Source organism: Hemibagrus wyckioides, linkage group LG21 (genome assembly GCF_019097595.1).
Source record: "Hemibagrus wyckioides isolate EC202008001 linkage group LG21, SWU_Hwy_1.0, whole genome shotgun sequence".
In the NCBI taxonomy this organism is placed as follows: Eukaryota; Metazoa; Chordata; class Actinopteri; order Siluriformes; family Bagridae; genus Hemibagrus; species Hemibagrus wyckioides.
In genome coordinates, this window is record NC_080730.1 from 7,995,738 (window position 1) to 8,012,853 (window position 17,116).

At 38.1% G+C, this 17,116-nt stretch overlaps 2 protein-coding genes across 2 annotated transcripts; one reads left to right on the plus strand and one right to left on the minus strand.

Annotated features, from left to right (window-relative positions):
- Positions 1-1,272: 1,272 nt before the first annotated feature.
- Positions 1,273-5,867, minus strand: lsm3 (LSM3 homolog, U6 small nuclear RNA and mRNA degradation associated). Its single transcript, XM_058373962.1, has 4 exons — positions 5,792-5,867; positions 4,005-4,115; positions 3,462-3,557; positions 1,273-1,586 (listed from the first exon to the last, which is right to left on the minus strand). The coding sequence occupies exons 1-4, from the start codon at positions 5,810-5,812 to the stop codon at positions 1,506-1,508; spliced, it is 309 nt and encodes a 102-aa protein (XP_058229945.1). The 5' UTR covers positions 5,813-5,867; the 3' UTR covers positions 1,273-1,505.
- Positions 5,868-7,839: 1,972 nt separating this feature from the next.
- On the plus strand, positions 7,840-15,866 carry zgc:171566. Its single transcript, XM_058372997.1, has 9 exons — positions 7,840-8,122; positions 10,968-11,082; positions 11,178-11,228; positions 11,329-11,413; positions 12,032-12,170; positions 13,102-13,208; positions 13,298-13,388; positions 14,551-14,688; positions 15,269-15,866. The coding sequence occupies exons 1-9, from the start codon at positions 8,020-8,022 to the stop codon at positions 15,388-15,390; spliced, it is 951 nt and encodes a 316-aa protein (XP_058228980.1). The 5' UTR covers positions 7,840-8,019; the 3' UTR covers positions 15,391-15,866.
- Positions 15,867-17,116: the final 1,250 nt, after the last annotated feature.

Genomic DNA, 17,116 nt, shown 5'->3' on the forward strand with positions numbered 1-17,116 from the left:
CTTTCCTTTCTTAAAACTCAGGAATGCTATTTATAGATTTTGTGCTTCCTCTCGAGCTTAAACTCACATCCATCTCCCCCCCCCTTCCCAAATCTCATCTATATCTAGTTAAAAGCAGAATAGAGCCAGATGTGTATATATAGGCTGTGGGAAAACCAAAAGGACACTCATTTAAATAAACTACACCATCACTGTCACAAAAGGATCTGTGATGGGAAATGAGCACAAGTTTCTTTCTTAAAGGAATATGCTAACATTTTTGTCTATCAAAGACTATGTGTAGTTGTTATTGCCCCCCCCCTTCCCTTTACACAAAAAGTCTACTTCATTCTGACACACCTTAATTAAGCAGGCACAGGATGTACTGGCTTCTAAGGTAGATTTCCAGGAAAAGGACTGGTAGAAATGTATGGGGGGTTTTTTCAGTACAGTTATGTGTTTTTCACTCATTAGCTAATTAACAAACAATTTAATATAGTAGAGCAGGAATAAACACGCAGGACACAAGCCATCTGGAACCAGTATTAGCAAAAACATCAGCAAAGAGATTCAAGGTACAGGAATGATCCTTAATGCGGAAGGGAACTGAAAATAGATGTGGACATGGCGCCACCTTCTGGCCACTACTGCACAACATGTAAAGCTTTTATACACCGACCAGGCTTAACATTATGACTACTTGCCTACTATTGTGTTGGTCCATCTTTTTCTGCCAGAACAGCCCTGACCCGTCACGCACTGTGTATTCTTACACCTTTCTATCAGAACCAGCATTAACTTCTTCAGCAATTTGAGCAACAGTCTGAATCGGATCACACGGGCCAGCCCACGTGCATCAATGAGCCTTGGCCGCCCATGACCCTGTCACCAGTTCACCACCGTTCCTTCCTTGGACCACTTTTGATAGATACTGACCACTGCAGACCGGGAACACCCCACAAGAGCTGGAGATGCTCTGATCCAGTCGTCTAGCCATCACAATTTGGCCCTTCATCAAACTCGCTCAAATCCTTACTCTTGCCCATTTTTCCTGCTTCTAACACATCAGCTTTGAGGACAAAATGTTCACTTTATGCCTAATATATCCCACCCACTAACAGGTGCCATGATGAGGAGATCATGAGAATTAGTGTTATTCACATCACCTTTCAGTAGTCATAATGTTATGGCTGATCAGTGTATTTCTTACCAAAAAAAAGACAGTTACAATCAGTACTTTTTATTAAAGCATATAGGTCTGCAAACTGTAGTAAATCACTACATCAGAAACTATTATTGAAAGTCAATGTTTTATTTTGAATACAAAGCACATATGGAGGAAGATCCATACTAGCTTCAAGTGGCTAACTGAAACACACAACCTAACAACGCAATATCTGCAATGCAGATATTAACTTGACATTTTTTCGAACTTAAAAGATACAAAAACTTTACAAATCTGTGGTTAAACAAAAACCAGCTAACGTTCATAATGTACAGTCCAAAATGTGTCTTTAATTCAGAGCTTAGCCGACTCTCAGCGGCGGAGCGACTAGCACGACTCCATCTCCACGGACAAACAGCATGGGAATGTTCCTCTTCGTCGACTACAGAAACATGAGGAGAGAAATTAAACAGCTGAACTTGCATGACAGAGGAGATGCATTTACGAAATCAGGAGGGGTTCATTTTAGATGGAACTATTTTTCAATAAGTATGTATGTTCATGACTAATGATTACTGAACATGTGCTTCTATATTTTGTCTGCAATAATCAAGCTACAAGGGCAGCAAACAAAAGGTCTATGGATACGGGAGAGAGAAGTATAGAATTTGTATCTCAGTGAAATTTCAGGGATGTTCCGGCAAACCAAAATGCTCGAATGAAAGCATAACTGGGTTATGAAATATATTCATAAGAAATATCAGCATAATTGTGTTATGTAGCCTTTATACAATAGACATTATAAACCATTCATATAGGAGTAGCTGACTTCTTATAACATGAACAAACGTTTATTTTTGCCTTATCAGCTAAAATAGTTCTTAAAATGCCACAGCTAAGGACATTACAAAGCAGTTATTGCTCCATCTAGCACTGCTGGACACTACTTGTTTCTCAAAGATGTAGTACACTGACCACAAGGGACCATGTAAATATTTAGCATGTAAGAGCTCTGTTAAGGCAGCACTTTGGTATTAAATAAAACATTTGTCTAGTAAGCCTAATTATGGGATTGCCTTCTCCAACAATTTCTTTTAAAACCTGTTTAAAGATGACATCTTTCCTGATGGTTCAAAAATGTCCTGGACCTTTAAGACAGGATAAACAGGCCTTTTGTAAATAGGCCAAAGTAACAAACTATTGCTGGATAGTTAGTGTAGTAATAAACACACACAAGCAGAGTAATAAACAGGAAAAATGTTCTAGTGCTGTTAAACTAAATATCAGCAGTCTTGGAACACTACCTCTAATCAGAATAGAGGACAAGAACTAACTGCTGTGTAAAAAAAAATAAATAAATGAAAATCTATTGTCTGGCAACCATTTACAAGCCACTTTGAAAATACAGATGCAGATAAATTGGATCTGTAATGAAATTTCTTTTTCAGTCTCTTTTTCTAATACCTGTTTGTTTTTTTTTATTCTTTAATAGTCTATTATTTATTTATTATTTTATTTCTTCATTTCCTCTTATTGCTTTTTCTGCTGACCGGCTGTTTTCTTGTGGGTGGGTGGAGGGAAATGGGTGGGGGAAAAAACAAAAAAACAAAACAATAATAATAATAATAATAATAATAATAATAATAATTACTCCATGTATGTATATGTATCTTGTTTAAATTTCCAGTAAAAAAAAAAAGTCTTTGATCAAAATAAAATCTATATTGTGGTAGCATAATATATAAAATATGATATTAGTGATGTGAAACTTTCATTTGGACAACGCCCCCACCGAAAACTGATTTTCTTTTCTAAAATACTTTAAAAAGCAGTGGACACACATCTGAAGTGTAAGTTATGCCTATGACGGGGAACTAACAGTGTTCAAGGTATGTGCAAGCTCTTTGTTGACCGATTGCATATGGCATATTACATGTGATAACATTCTCATTCTTCCTTAAGAAGCTTACGGTTTTTGTGTAGAAAACAGCGACACTGATTATGTAACTAAATTGACTGAGAAATTAGCAGTGGAGCTCTGTTTAACTAATACTATTGGTAAGCTGGGAGCTGGGTCACTTCACAGACAATACTATTGGGGTCTGCTTAATTTATATATAAAAAGTTTGCTTAACATCAAAATGAACGCATGGATGAGCTGAAAAATTACGATGCAGTCACTTTCACTATTACTGTATGTATTTGCCCTTTTTTAAGTCGTATTTCACACCGAAACTGCTGCACTGGTCCTTGTTTATGGATGTGTAACAGAAAACACACACCCTACATCACTGAATGCTCATTACAACAGACTTACCTTGTAAATTTCTTCATATGTCTCCTCGTCGATCTCCACTGTCGTCACCGTCTCCTCCACATCCCCAAGGATCATGTTCAAATGCTGGTCATAAGCCTAAAACAGATTTACAAAGCGCAAGATTATACATGTAAAATCTCACAACCAGTGCTTAGTATTAGATTGAACATAAGTGTGAAACATTTGTCTGTGTTTTTCAGAGACTTATTGAGTTGTATTTTCTTATTTAAGCCGTTATTAATTTCCTCACAAAATTGCAATTTTTTTTTGGGGGGGGGGTGTTACAATCCTCCGTTAAGGCAGCACTTTGGTATTCAATAAAACTTTTGTCTAGTAAGCCTAATTATGTGATTGCTTTCTCCAGCAAGATTTTTTTAAAATTTGTTTAAAAGATAATCGATGCTTTTTTTTTTTTTTTTTTTATAAATATACCGTCTCACAATAATAGACACTCGTCATTCGCAAAATATCTCCCCAGTCAGTGGCAAAAAACGGATAATTGAACACAAATCACACACTGATGAAACACTTTCTCCATCTTACATGAAGTCTTCCACGAAGCTCCCGGTCGTTCCGCATCTTCACATAAATTCGCTCATCCAAACTCAACCGAATGAGATCCAGAGGTTCCTCCACCGTGTTCGTGGTCGGTTGCTGAAACAGGAGTTGAGAAAACAGGGGGGGAAAATTATGTTTTAAAAAAAAAATGGCCCAATGTAAAAGCAACAAAAAGACACTTCCTTGTAAGCTTTGTGTTTTAAAGTAGTGTATATACAGTTACCAATTCATTTATTTACCAATGTCTCTGTGCTCAGGTTATGTTTATGATTTCTGTACACACTTCATAAAGTGTACATCTAAGTGTACTTGCCTGTACCTCAACTGTTTCATTTTGGGGTTTTTTTTTTTTTTGCCAAAAAGAAGACAAAAACTAAAATGATCAATTTCGGTCCCATTCAGAATCGGTAAATGTACTAATATACACCAACCAGGAATAACATTATGACCACCTGCCTAATATTGTGTTGTTCCCCCTTTTGCTGCCAAAACAGCCCTGAACTCTCACTATGTATTCTGACACCTTTCAATCAGAACCAGCATTAACTTCAGCAATTTGAGCAACGGTAGCTCGTCTGTTGGCTCGGAGCACACAGGCCAGCCTTCACTCCCCACGTGCCATCAGTGATCCTTGGCCCATGACACTGTCTCTGGTTCACCACCGTTCCTTCCTTGGACCACTTTTGATAGATACTGACCACTGCAGACCGGGAACACCCCACAAGAGCTGCAGTTTTAGAGATGCTCTGATCCAGTCGTCTAGCCAAATCCTTACGTTCACTTGCTGCCTAATATATCCCACCCACTAACAGGTGAGGAGATAATCAGCGTTACTCACTTCACTGGTCAGTGCTCATAATGTTATGCCTGATCAGTGTATGTGATGGCACTCTCAGGCTCCAGATCCAGACAGCTATATAAAGGATAACCGACAGAGTGGTCACTAATTAGATCAGAGAAGTCAGTAAGAATTGGGTGGAAGATGAAGATTAAAAGTTGCTCAGGGAGTATGGAAGAAATTGGGGCGGTTATAAATGGGAAGTGTGTGCTAACATGTTATTAGACAATATTTGGGTCATTAATAGTGCAAAAAAGTTTTTAATAATATCTTCACATGGACTGTTTGGGATAATGAGGGAATATCTGTGAAATCCAAGGACCTTGCTGAAATTCACTGCTATTTGGTATTAAGAGTGTAAAAACTTTTGCACTTAATTGCCCTACACAACATTTCAACCAAATCCATACCTTATGAAGTGTATGACCGTAATTTTAACAGAAGATAATTATCTTTGTATCAGAAACGTAACATTAGTCTCAACTTTATTAACCTAAAATAATTCAGCCATAAATAACCATCGGCATGGCAGAATGAAGCATGTAGCCAACAACATAGCTACAAAATTTTTTCTCCCACCCGTATTCCAATAAACCCCACCCCTCCTTTGCTATGATACGCTGATAAAGCTGTCAATCTAGGCGTGTGTTCCGTAGCAACAAATCCAAACGCAACGCGCCAAGAAAGCACTAGCCAATCCTAAACAAGAGGGCGGGACTTGTCAGAATATGGGTGGGAAAAGAACAATGTCGGCTCTGCAATCCATTTACGCTAGCTAATATGAATTAGTCACCATTTTCGCTGATTATTTTAGTGTGGAGAAAAAGTATTACCAAAGAGAAATAAACAAACATTCAGAACTGGCAAAGGATCTACATTTGAACTTATAAGCGACCGCAGACTAAAAGCAAAAAAAAAAAAAAAAAATACAAACCTGTTCTACGTCGTCCGCCATTTTTAAGCGACAGTACCCAGAATGCAATTCGCGTATACCCAGATATAGTACCCAGAATGCAATTTAGGCGCATTCAAAACCCGCGAGATGTCCGCGTGATTGTGCAAATTGGATATAGTCGGCTAACTGATTTAATTAGATACTTTTCTTTAATAAAATGTTTGAAAACATAAGTATGGGATAATTATTGTACATTGTTTATTATGGTGGCCAAATGCAGCCTTTTTTGCTTTGATTTTATTCACACATTCTTTGTAATGTGCAAAAGCTGCTTCCTTTCAAACGTATGTTCTATCAAAAATACAATAAAAATTCTAAATAAATAAATAAATAACGCCACAAACCTGAACTCCAACAACAGGTGCCATAGCCGCGTCTTTGACCTGAACTCGTGTAAGATGTAGGATTAAATACCACCTGTGCTTAATAAAGCACTTTTGACGCGTTTAACAAATTAAACTGATTATTTATCGTCTTTAATCGAGCGCATTCACCTTGTTCACCTGACCTCAGGCTTATGCACGAGCATCTTTAGTGTGATTGTTGCCAGATTGGGAAAGTTCACACCCCTGGCTTGTTCAGAGATGCGTGTTCTGTGGTGGGAGGAAAAAAGGTTGGACTGATGTAATTGATTTGGTGATAGGCGATCCATCACAATAACGGAGCATAACATAGCAGAGAAGAGTGCTGCGAGATAATAGGCAAATAACAAACAAGTGACCGATGGGAGTTGGTTGGACATTGTCCCCGCCCCCTTAAATAAGAACTAGCAATTAAAACACCCCCCACCCCATATTTATACCATAATCAACTAAACATACATATAATTAATTTATTTAATAAGGTTTTTAAATTGTAGATTTGGGTATAAAAATTTTAAACGTCCCCCTCTGTTGCACAAGTTGGTTACTCCAAACTATTTCCAACACAGCAATTAGTGCAGTGTGACTGGGAGAGATGATCACAGGTAGAGAGGTAGAAGATTGAAGAGGTAGAGAGATTAATCAGCAGACTATGATGCATTGCTGGTCAGAGAGCAAAAGTGGAAAAATAAAACATGTATTATTTGGTGTATTCTAGCTAACAACATTAATATAAATATGGTGTATTCTAGCTTATGACACTCTACATACACTATAATGCCAAAAGTTTTGGGACAGCATACCAACATATTTTGGACAATTTCATGCTTCAAATTTTTGGGAACAGTTTTGGGGATGACCCCATTCCTGTTCCAACATGACTGGGAACACACCAGTGCACAAAGCAAGGTCCATAAAGACATGGATGAGAGAGTTTGGTGTGGAGGAACTTGACTGGCCTGCGCAACCCGATAGAACACTTTTGGGATGAATTAGAGTGGAGACTGTGAGGCATTCCAAAACTGGGATGTCTGCCTTTACATGCACATGAATTTAATATGGAGTTGGCCCAGCTATAACAGCTTTAACTCTTCTGGGAAGGCTTTCCACAAGGTTTAGGAGAGTGCTTATGGGAATCTTTGACCAGTCCACTAGAAGCGCATTTGTTATTTCATTCACACTTCAACCCCCAATATTCAGACCAAATCTATCCTCATGGACAAAGAACAATTATTTTCCCCACTGCCAAACAATCTATCTATTTTTCTCACAGAACTGATATACTATTCAATTGCTATCACTTTAGTTTCCTCCCCCAGATCCTGGAGTGCCACTTGTCCTGCATATCATAGTGTTTTCACTGCTCACAACACATCCAGTGCAACTCAGACAGAGCTGTTAATTAACTGATTAGTTGACTGAGGTGTGTTAGAGCTAGGAAAACATGGACATGGTTGGAAACCTTTACTCTGTCAGATAATTCAGGCAATTCATTACATATTTGGCACTGATGGAGAAACTGATTGCGCGGCCATGGCACGGGGTAAACGAGCTGTCCAATCCATTTAGTGATTCCACTCCATATATCCCACCCTCTAATCACGCACATGAGGCTTTATAATGGTGTGTGTGAGGTTTTGCTTCTGGATAAACCATTGAGTCAAAATCTGGCAACCCTTGGCGCACAGCATCTCGCGCGTGTCCAGTGCGCACGCCTTATACTGGGACGCCAGTGCATTTCGGACACTGCCATTGGAAAAGCAACCTTCGGTTACAATTTATTTATTTCACATTTATTATTACAATTTGAATTATTCTTCAGGATTCTTCCTCCTGGGGAAGTGGATGTGTCGTCCGGCCGTGGTTTGTGTGGTGCTAGCCGCGTGGGCGTGCGTATGTCCAGCGCCAGCATCATGCGGCGTTTATTTAAATTACAGACCTGTGATTGGTAAGTCGCCGTTTGTTCAGTGTGTGTTTGTGTGTTATGGTTGTTATATTGCTATGCATTATGCTGATAATAGCAGTGATGGGCAATTCACAAACGAACCGGTTCTTTTTGAATCATTCTTTCTACTGTGGTCAGGTGAATCGATTCCCAAGCAGGATGGAAAAGAGGCTAAAACATTTTTTCTTTTATTTTACATATGAATATAATAGATAAATTGTGTTACGAATTGAGCAAAATATATTTTTAAAAATATATAAATATACAAATGTATTAAATATATATATTTTTCATTTTCCGTATTTATTTTCTCTTGAATTGGTTTGCTTCAAAGAACCGATTCAGTGAATCAGTAACGCCAATCGATACTCGGGAATGTTCGGGAATAATCGTCTGAGCTGATTATTTATTTTTAGGACAATTGTAGTAAACTGTGGGGATGTTCAAGAGTCTCTTAATGTTATTTTGTGATGATTTTGTGTGAAGGATAGAATAAAATTGCAATAAAGCAATATGGGTTTTATTTGTGAGTATAAAGAAATGAGGCCAAAACATCTTGTGCTACAACTGGAGCAATTGTGCAAATAATTAAGTAAAAATATATATTTTTTTAAATAAGCTTATTTATTATTATTTTTTTAAACGAATGTCACACTAATTGTAGAATCAAACGACTTAAAGCTCTCATAAATTGGTTTAAAAATAGATTTGCTCGAAAGAACCGATTCAGTGAATCACTAACGCCAAACGATACTCGGGAATCGTCTGAGCCGATTTATTTTTTTAGAACAATTGTAGTAAACTGTAGGAAGGTTCCAGAGCTTCTTAAAGGTATTTTGTGATTTGTTTTTGGAGTCTAGAATAAAATTGCATTAAAGCAGTATTGTTACACATTTGTGAGTGTAGGATGTGTGTTTGTTTCTAGTAATGATGAGCAAATATTTCCTTTTTCAAACCATGACCAAAAACAATACAAAAAATATAAAATGTTATTAACTAATATACAGTATTAATATAATATCTTGCCAGTTGTGCTCCCAGATGGAGACATCAAACCCTAGTTCTTGCAGGTTCTCTATAAACATTATGTACTATGTATATCGTTTAGACACTAAAATAATCCAATACATTGATATCAGGAGTACACTGACCAGGCATAACATTATGACCACCTGCCTAATATTGTGTTGGTCCCCCTTTTGCTGCCAGAACAGCCCTGACCTGCTATGCACTGTGTATTCTGACACCTTTCTATCAGAACCAGCATTAATTTCTTTAGCAATCTGAACAACAGTAGCTCGTCTGTTGGATCGGATCACACGGGCCAGCCTTCACTCCCCACGTGCATCAATGAGCTTTGGCCGTCCATGACCCTGTCACCGGTTCACCGCTGTATTTTCGGTAGACCACTTTTGATAGATACTGACCACTGCAGACCGGGAACACCCCACAAGAGCTGCAGTTTTGGCGATGCTCTGATCCAGTCATCTAGCCATCACAAACTCATCAAAGCCCTTCATCAAACTCACTCAAATCCTTACGCTTGCCCATTTTTCCTGCTTCTAACACATCAACTTTGAGGACAAAATGTTCATTTGCTGCCTAATATAGCCCACCCACTAACAGGTGCCATGATGAGATGATCGGTGTTATTTACTTCACCTCTCAGTGCTCATAATGTTATGCCTGATCGGTGTATTTAACACTATATTCTTAAAGACTTTCTGAAATACAGATGTAGTTTTTTGAAGGGAGATTGTTTCCATGCATCTCAAATTCCAGTGTCCTTTCTATGAATGTACTAATTTGAATGATGTAAAATTAAACTAAATTAAAAGCAAAAACCAGAGTCGGTGTGTTCTTTAAACCATTTTGAAATTAAACTGGGAGGAAAAAAAACAAATTGTATTTTTAGTTTCTCATGACACACCAAAGAATAAACAAAAAAAACAGTGTTTAAAATATATTGAGCTATATTTCATTAAGTATAAAATGAATTCGCACACATGCACTCAGATGTCCACATGATGTAAAAGAAATTCATCAGACCAGCCCATGGTTCAGTTCTGATGTTCACGTGCCCACTGATGTACACTGACTGGTCATCTAGCGATCACAATTTGACCCGTGTCAAAGTCACTCAGATCCATGCACTTGCCAATTTTCAACAATTCAAGAACTGACTGTTCATTGCTATATATATCCCACCCTTTGTGATCCAACTCTGAATGAGACTATGGATCAGAATTTCAGCTTTCATTTCATGATATTTGCATTTTGTTTCAACCTACATCTGTGTTTCTTATTGCCCTGGTGTTCCCTGTAGATTGATTGATTAAACATTTTATAGTTGTGAATGTGTTTTCTTGGTTTGAGAGCTGTCTAAAGCTGAAGCATAGAAAACTGTTTGATTGGGCACCAAGATAAATTGTCCCAAACATTGGGCATAGCCAGTATAATATTGTGGAATGTTCTGGAAAAAGAAGGAAAGAAACCATTGGCGAACTAACAAGGTCAGCCAAGGAAAACAACCAGATTATCACAGAAACATTGTGGGAGCTATGAAGGAAAAACTCAAACTAGTCTGTGACACCACTAACAACATCCACAGGGCAGGGGATAAGGTATCACAATATAGTAATCGAAGGGGGCTTACGGGGTTGAAAACTAGGTTGTAGACAACAGTGGAAGGTTTTAGACTGGCCAAGTGAATCACCAAACTTTAACTGAATTGAGCAGTATTTCAGCTCCGATGGGGCAAAAAACAAACTGAAAGAACCTGCATTACAATCCTGGAGAAAATGTCCCCAGACCACACTGCTATCTAATCTTTTCACTTATTTCTTAGGTGTTTTAGCCCAAGAAAACTTGGAAGGTGACCATCATGCAAAAGGATCCTCCTATATTGCTGCTTCCTATGTGAAGTATTTGGAGTCAGCTGGTGCCAGGGTTGTACCTATAAGGTAGGCTGAAACATCAGTGTTCAGAATGTTTGACATGACCGATATATTGGATCTGATTAGCTTTTTGCTTTTGTTTTCTCATGTTCTTTGCTTAGGATAAATGAGACCGAAGAGGACTATAGCAAACTTTTCTACTCAATAAATGGGTATGTATTTACTTCAGTAGATTTCCATATGGCTCCCAGGCAGTATTTTGTATTCAATGAGAAGCAGAAAACATTTTTGTCGTCTTCTTTATAATTATAGGTTGTTGCTGCCAGGAGGAGATGTGGATATTCAGAAGTCCCAGTTTAGTAGAGTGGCCAAGATTTTCTATGAACTAGCAATCAAGGTCCGGTACATCATAAGAAACGACACATCAAGGATAGAGCTTAAGAAAAAATTTGATAAGCTAATCGCAAACCTCAGTACATTTTAGTAAATTTTAGTAAATTAGGCTGCTGGTTATAATTGCACAATATGTAGTTTAGCAATATTAGCTAATCTTGCCAGCAACCAATACTTACATGAGCTAAGGTAACTGATCTTCTATCTAGATGCTGGATAAGGGGTTTTAATGTTTCATTAGTATCAGAATTTACTGGTTTTCCAAAGTTCATTAGCAAGCTAGGCAAACTACTGTATTCATTATTTAAAGCTGAAGGCCAAGTGTGCTAGCAAACTAACACGGTAGTCTAAAAAGCTGATAAATCAAGATCATGAGTTAAAATTATACTCAACACTCCCTAGACAAGCTAGGTAAAACTAGGCTAACAATTATATTGTGCAATTAAAACTAGGAGGCAATTCTTTACTAAGCTAGCTTGCTAGGTTGAGATCTAGTGATTAGTTTGTCAAATTTAACTTGAGGTCTTCCCGCGTTGAACCAGGAATACCATCATGTAGTGATAGATATGCTACGTTGATGTAAATGTCAATCTTCCCTTTCTTTTGTTTGTGTTCTTATTAGGCCAATGATGCCTCTGATTATTTTCCAATATGGGGAACCTGTCAAGGCTTCCAGCAGCTAACCGTCCTGACCAGCAACAAGAATCTGCTGACGTTAACCAACACTAAAGCCGTGGCCCTGCCGCTAGTCTTTGCTCCGGGTTAGCGCTCTTATGTCACAGCTCTTCATACTAAATTATACTCAGCTATATGTAATGTAAAATTGAATTCGTCTTCAATAATTTCAGACTCAGAAAAAATTCTCCAAATGTTGTTCATTCTGCTTTAAACCTGAAACAGTCCAACAACAGAATTATTTTCACATTTAGCTCCATAAAAATACATAAAATAAACACAAAATGTACACCGATCAGGCATAACATTATAACCACCTGCCTAATGTTATGTTGGTCCCCCTTTTGCTGCCAAAACAGCTCTGGCCCGTCCTACACTGTGTATTCTGACACCTTTCTATCAGAACCAGCATTAACTTCTTCAGCAATATGAGCAACAGTAGCTCGTCTGTTGGATCGGATCACACGGGCCAGACTTCACTCCTCACGTCCATCAATAAGCCTTGGCTGCCCGTGACCCTGTTGCCGGTTCACCACTGTTCCTTCCTTGGACCACTTTTGATAGATACTGACCACTGCAGACCGGGAACACCCCACAAGAGCTGCAGTTTTGGAGATACTCTGATCCAGTCGTCTAACCATCTCAATTTGGCCCTTCATCAAACTCGCTCAAATCCATACACTTGCCCATTTTCCCTGCTTCTAACATCAATTTTGTTCACTTGCTGCTTAATATATCCCACCCACTAACAGGTGCCATGATGAGGAGATAATCAGTCTTATTCACCACCTCTCAGTGCTCATAATGTTATGCCTGATCAGTGTATACATGACAGGTATTTTTTCCAAACAAGTGATTAACATATAATTCAAAGAATTACTCACCTTTCATTGTACAGAAATTTCATTCAAATCCATCACTTTTTCATTCTAGGTGTATACTTGAACCAAATTTATTTAGACATTTTGCAGAATGTAAATATGTTAATGTACCTTTTTGTACTCCATTATTGAACAGGAGCACAGAATAGCAGGCTGTTCAAAAGCTTCCCTAAAGACCTCCTTCAATCACTTTCTTCTGAGAACATCACATCCAACTTCCACAGCTGGAGCATGTCTGTACAGGTAACCTTGAGATTGTATTTCTATAAACAATCAAGCTTGTAACATGGACAGTTGATCTCTGACGCTCGAAATGCGCTTTACGCCAACAGAATTTCACCCGCAACGCCAAACTCAAGCGATTCTACAAAATCTTGACCACAAATACAGATGGCAGGAAGGAGTTCATTTCTACCATGGAAGGTGAGAATGCCTGATGGAATCTAGTAACAGGGCATTAGTCAGTTGAGAACCAACTTAGAAAATTAAAATTGATCACAATTGTGTGAAGCAGAATTAACCTGTTTAAATTGGTACAGCATTTTGGATAGATGGAGAGATAGATACTTACTGACTTAATCAATCCTGATTAAAATAGGAAGGAATATAACAAAAATACTAAAAAACCCAAATTAGAGTACAAATATATACCAAAATATTACACAATTTAACAAAATATAGCAGAAAAATACTAAATACAGAGATTTAAGGAATAAATATTTACAACTTTGTTGTTCAATTAGTGGCCTTGAGTAAACTTTTATTGGCCTCTTTATCCTTCCCTATTATTTGTTGCAGGAAAATCAAAGCATAAAATGTATTTTTTGGTTGTGAGCAGAGTTCAGTGGTGTTAAAACGCATAATGTGACTTGATTAATCAGTCCCTTATCAGCAACCAATAACAGCCGACCATATAAAGTTTTAACAGTATCAGAAATTCTTGATTGTAAAAGGAGTGTGAGCATTGCTGTGACGCTCATCTAAAAGCCAGTAGCAAGGCGGCAAAGGATTTGTATGAAAACTACAAATACAAATCCTGCAAATAGTGAAACATGAACCAAACATGCTGATTCATAGAAAGAAATGACCTCAAGATCACTTTGTAAAAATGTTTACGCGAACCCACCGATCAGTGATGTAAGCAGAGCAAAGTAATGTTCTTGAATCTCTGAACTATTGTTGAATATTTATTGTTTAATGTGACATGAAGACCATGTTATTATACAGTTAGGATCTTGTACAGAGAGGCAAATGATTAATCTAAAATGTGCTCATAAGTAAATTTTTAACTGAATAACCTGTTACCATTTGTCTCAGCCGAGCAATGTTAACTAATGCTTGTGATTGTATCCCCTGCACTGGCTATCCAGTCTGTGTTGCCCAAATCAGAAAGATTTTTCCTTTTATGCATCTCAAAGCCAAATAAAGCAGGAATCATGTGTGATGGAATGCCATATGTAATTGTCTGAAGCAGTGAATAACTGTTTGCTTGTATCTTAACGCATCTGTTTGTTCCAAAATGGAAACGACGTCCTTGCGATCGATGCCCACTCTCCCTGTTTAACCAGTGCTAATTTTATTGCAGCTTACCGATACCCGTTCTATGCCGTTCAGTGGCACCCCGAGAAAAGTCCATTCGAATGGATAGACAAGCCAGGCATGATCCACTCCGTCTCAGCCGTAAGAGCCTCCTTCTACACGGCCAGCTTCTTCGTCTCTGAAGGTTCGTTGCATTTGGTTTCCTGACATTTCTTGAAATGTCTTTTATACATAAGAACTTTACAGTGAAAAGAGAAATATGCAAGAAATTTAGTCTTGTCAGTATTCCTGCACCCCACAGGGTCTGTCTTGTTCCTTTTGAGGATAACTGTACCTCAAGGACCACTGTTCTATCTTTCATTTCCTTCTTCAGTAAACAGATGACGAGGGCAGCTGAGCAATTCAGAGTAAAGGATCTCTTTGTCACCATGACCTGACCAGTCCTACAGTTAATATTTTTGCCTGTGATGGTTGGTTCTGTTCAGTGAGCATTTTAAGCCACCATGATCCTCACCGCAATAAATATTTACTAAAGATAGGTGGATTAATGGATGAGTGAATGTGGTAATGTGTCTTAAAACAGCACCACACACGAATTTAATACACTCCTATACTTATTAGTAAGATTACAAAAGTTAAAACTTTAAACTGGGTACAAGGTCCAAGTCTTGGATGGTCGCTGTTTTGCTTTTACCTGAAGCACATCCTTCTGGATTGGATGATGTCATTTATTTTAATATTTTATTTTTTCCTCCTCGTTGCAGCTATGAAAAGCCAGCACCGCTTTCCCACACCGAGCGACGAGGAGAAAGCTCTTATTTACAATGATGTTCCTGTTTTCAAAGGCATGAACAGCATCTTCATTCAGAACTACTACTTCGATTAGACCTTTAAATAGTCCAAGCCAGTATTTGCTTTCTCTGACTTATTGCCAGAGCAGCAGCATGTTCACTGTAGCCAACGTTGAATCCGTTATATTATGTGTGATCATATTTGACCGTGCCATTTCATTGTGATTGTTTTAACAGAAACTGCCAACCTGCGATGCTTGAAATTTTGTGCGATCTCTTGTGCACTTTTTTGTTTTTTGCTCGTTTTAGTGATTTAGAGCAGGCAGTTGTTGCATGTTTTAAGATAAACCTCGTCGAATGTAGCAGTGCTGTCCGACGTGAGTAGCTCAGCGACACTGTATTAGGACCGAGGTCATTCAGCCTGTGTACTCTTGTGATCAAGACAATCTTAACGTTAAGTTTGCTTTTATTCTTGACTTGACTGCTGCCGATGTTTCGTCATTTAATCAGTAGGTTTCACTGTACATTTTAAAATGCCCTGTAGAATAAACCACAGCATGAAAACTTTTCAGTCCTTGTCTTGTGTTCTTTCATGGTTTACCTTGATCTCGATCCTAAAACTCCTGACCCACATGAACAGATTCTCAGGAAAAAACACACTGTAAAGCAAAAAGTTTAGAAGTAACTTTTGGATGATTATACTTAGTAAATTATGTTTACTTATTTGAGCAAATCTTGTCAAAGTCTTGCTGTGGTCTGTCATGGCATTGATTCCAACAATACTCAGATAGGCTGTGGCATTTAAATATTGCTCAAAAGGTAATAAAGGGTCCGATGTTTAATAAAAATACATTCCTTACAGCATTACACCACCAACATCAGCCTGAAATGCTGACAAAAATGGATTCATGCTGTTGATGTCAAAGGTGCTTCTTTAATGTATTTAACTGATTAGTTTGGGCAAATCCTCAGATACTCCAACCCCTGTATCAGTAATACGATACATCTGATTGAAAAAGACCTCTGTATCAATAGGCACTTTTAAAACAAAACATATACTAACTGTGTCCAGTTTAATAAGAACACCTGTGTTTTCATGCAGTTATCTAATCAGCCAATCATGTGGCAGCTGCACAATGCATACAATTATGCAGATACAGACAGAAAAAATTGTGATCTCTATGACTCTAACCATGGCATTACTGTTGGGCTGGTTTAATTATTTCAGAAAATAATGATCTGATCTCTGGGGTTTTCACACACAGCAGTTTCTAGAATTCCTACAGAATAGTGCAAAAAAACATCCTGTTAACGGAGGCTGAAACACCTTGACGAGAGAGATTAAAGGAGATTGACCCGACTGGTCTGAGCTGACAGGAAGTATACAGTAATTCAAATAAACATACATCTATGGTCAGCAAAAAAGCATCTCAGAACGCACAACACATCAAACCTTGAGGCTACAACAGCAGAAGACCACACAAAGTTCCAGTCAAGAACGAGAATCTAAATATTTAATATCTTCAACTGTCCACTTCGGATGAATCTGTGATAGCTGAGATGCTCACCATAGTTGTAAAGAGTCTGGCCACAGGGGGGCGCCATTGTAAAATCAGCCATCCAAACTAACTGGGGGTGGGGGTTTGTATCAGTAGCATCAGAAACCATTCTTGAACACCGATTTTGAATCTCTGAACATTTATTGTCTTGCATTTCAAAACGGTCAAAACCTAAAGTTACATTAAATAACAACGAGATTGGAGTTTGTCCGTACAAACGTTCCATACAAAGCGGTTAAGAGGATCTCCATACAAAGCATTC